The 739-nt window shown below is 32.7% G+C and overlaps 1 protein-coding gene across 3 annotated transcripts in view; it reads right to left on the bottom strand.

The window, feature by feature from the left end:
* Nucleotides 1–558: 558 nt before the first annotated feature.
* LOC112526316 overlaps nucleotides 559–739 on the bottom strand; it is a 5,084-nt gene continuing 4,903 nt past the window's right edge. For 2 of the 3 annotated variants that reach the window (XM_025136574.1, XM_025136576.1), the window contains exon 3: nucleotides 559–739. This exon ends at the window's right edge or, in 1 of these variants, runs on beyond it. In XM_025136574.1, coding sequence (XP_024992342.1) covers nucleotides 678–739 — 62 coding nt within the window. In that variant the 3' untranslated portion in view covers nucleotides 559–677. The other variant, XM_025136575.1, reaches the window with a different exon arrangement.

Genomic DNA, 739 nt, shown 5'->3' with positions numbered 1-739 from the left:
TTCGTTTCTTTTACCCATCACGCTACCACTCATTGTGGTTAGTTATTTACTCTTTACTGCTTGATCTTTCTTTTTTTTCCAAATGATTAAGAAATAGCATGTTGCTTCAAATTATTCAACACAAATAGTAGGTCTTCGTTCTTCTCTACAATGGTGTTGATGTACAAACAAAACAACACAAAAGATTAAAATGGTAACTTTACATCATTCAAATTGTTAATTCAAAACGCTTACTAAACAATCATTTTTCATTTAACCTTAAATTATAACAAAACTGTTAATCATTATGCATCAAATCGTTCAACAACAGCAGCACAACAATAGTAGTCTAAAATTCCTAAAATCTTATGTTAGAAGAAGTTTTACAGATCGAGTTTGAGAACAAAAAGTAGTCTAAAATTTCTAAAATCTTATTTTATTGGTTGCGAATCGATAAATACCCCTAATCGACACCATGAATTTATATAGAAAATAAAACTGAAACTCCATCCACAACAAACATGGTAAAATGTCTGCATAATTGCCTGCTATTCCTTTGGACCTTGGAGAGTGAGGGGTACTCAAATTCAAGACTACAGTATCAGCATCATGCAACATGTGATATACATCTAAACACAAAAACAACTCCAAATTAAACTGCTTAGAGATCCAAAAACCCACATCTAAGAAATACCATCTCACTGGTTTGTTTCCGCAGCCTTGCTTTCAGGTTCCACTTTCTCTTCAGTCTTGGTCATGG

This window comes from Cynara cardunculus (genome assembly GCF_001531365.2).
Source record: "Cynara cardunculus var. scolymus isolate 2C chromosome LG 14, CcrdV1, whole genome shotgun sequence".
In the NCBI taxonomy this organism is placed as follows: domain Eukaryota; kingdom Viridiplantae; phylum Streptophyta; class Magnoliopsida; order Asterales; family Asteraceae; genus Cynara; species Cynara cardunculus.
This window is presented reverse-complemented; position numbering and strand designations above follow the sequence as displayed.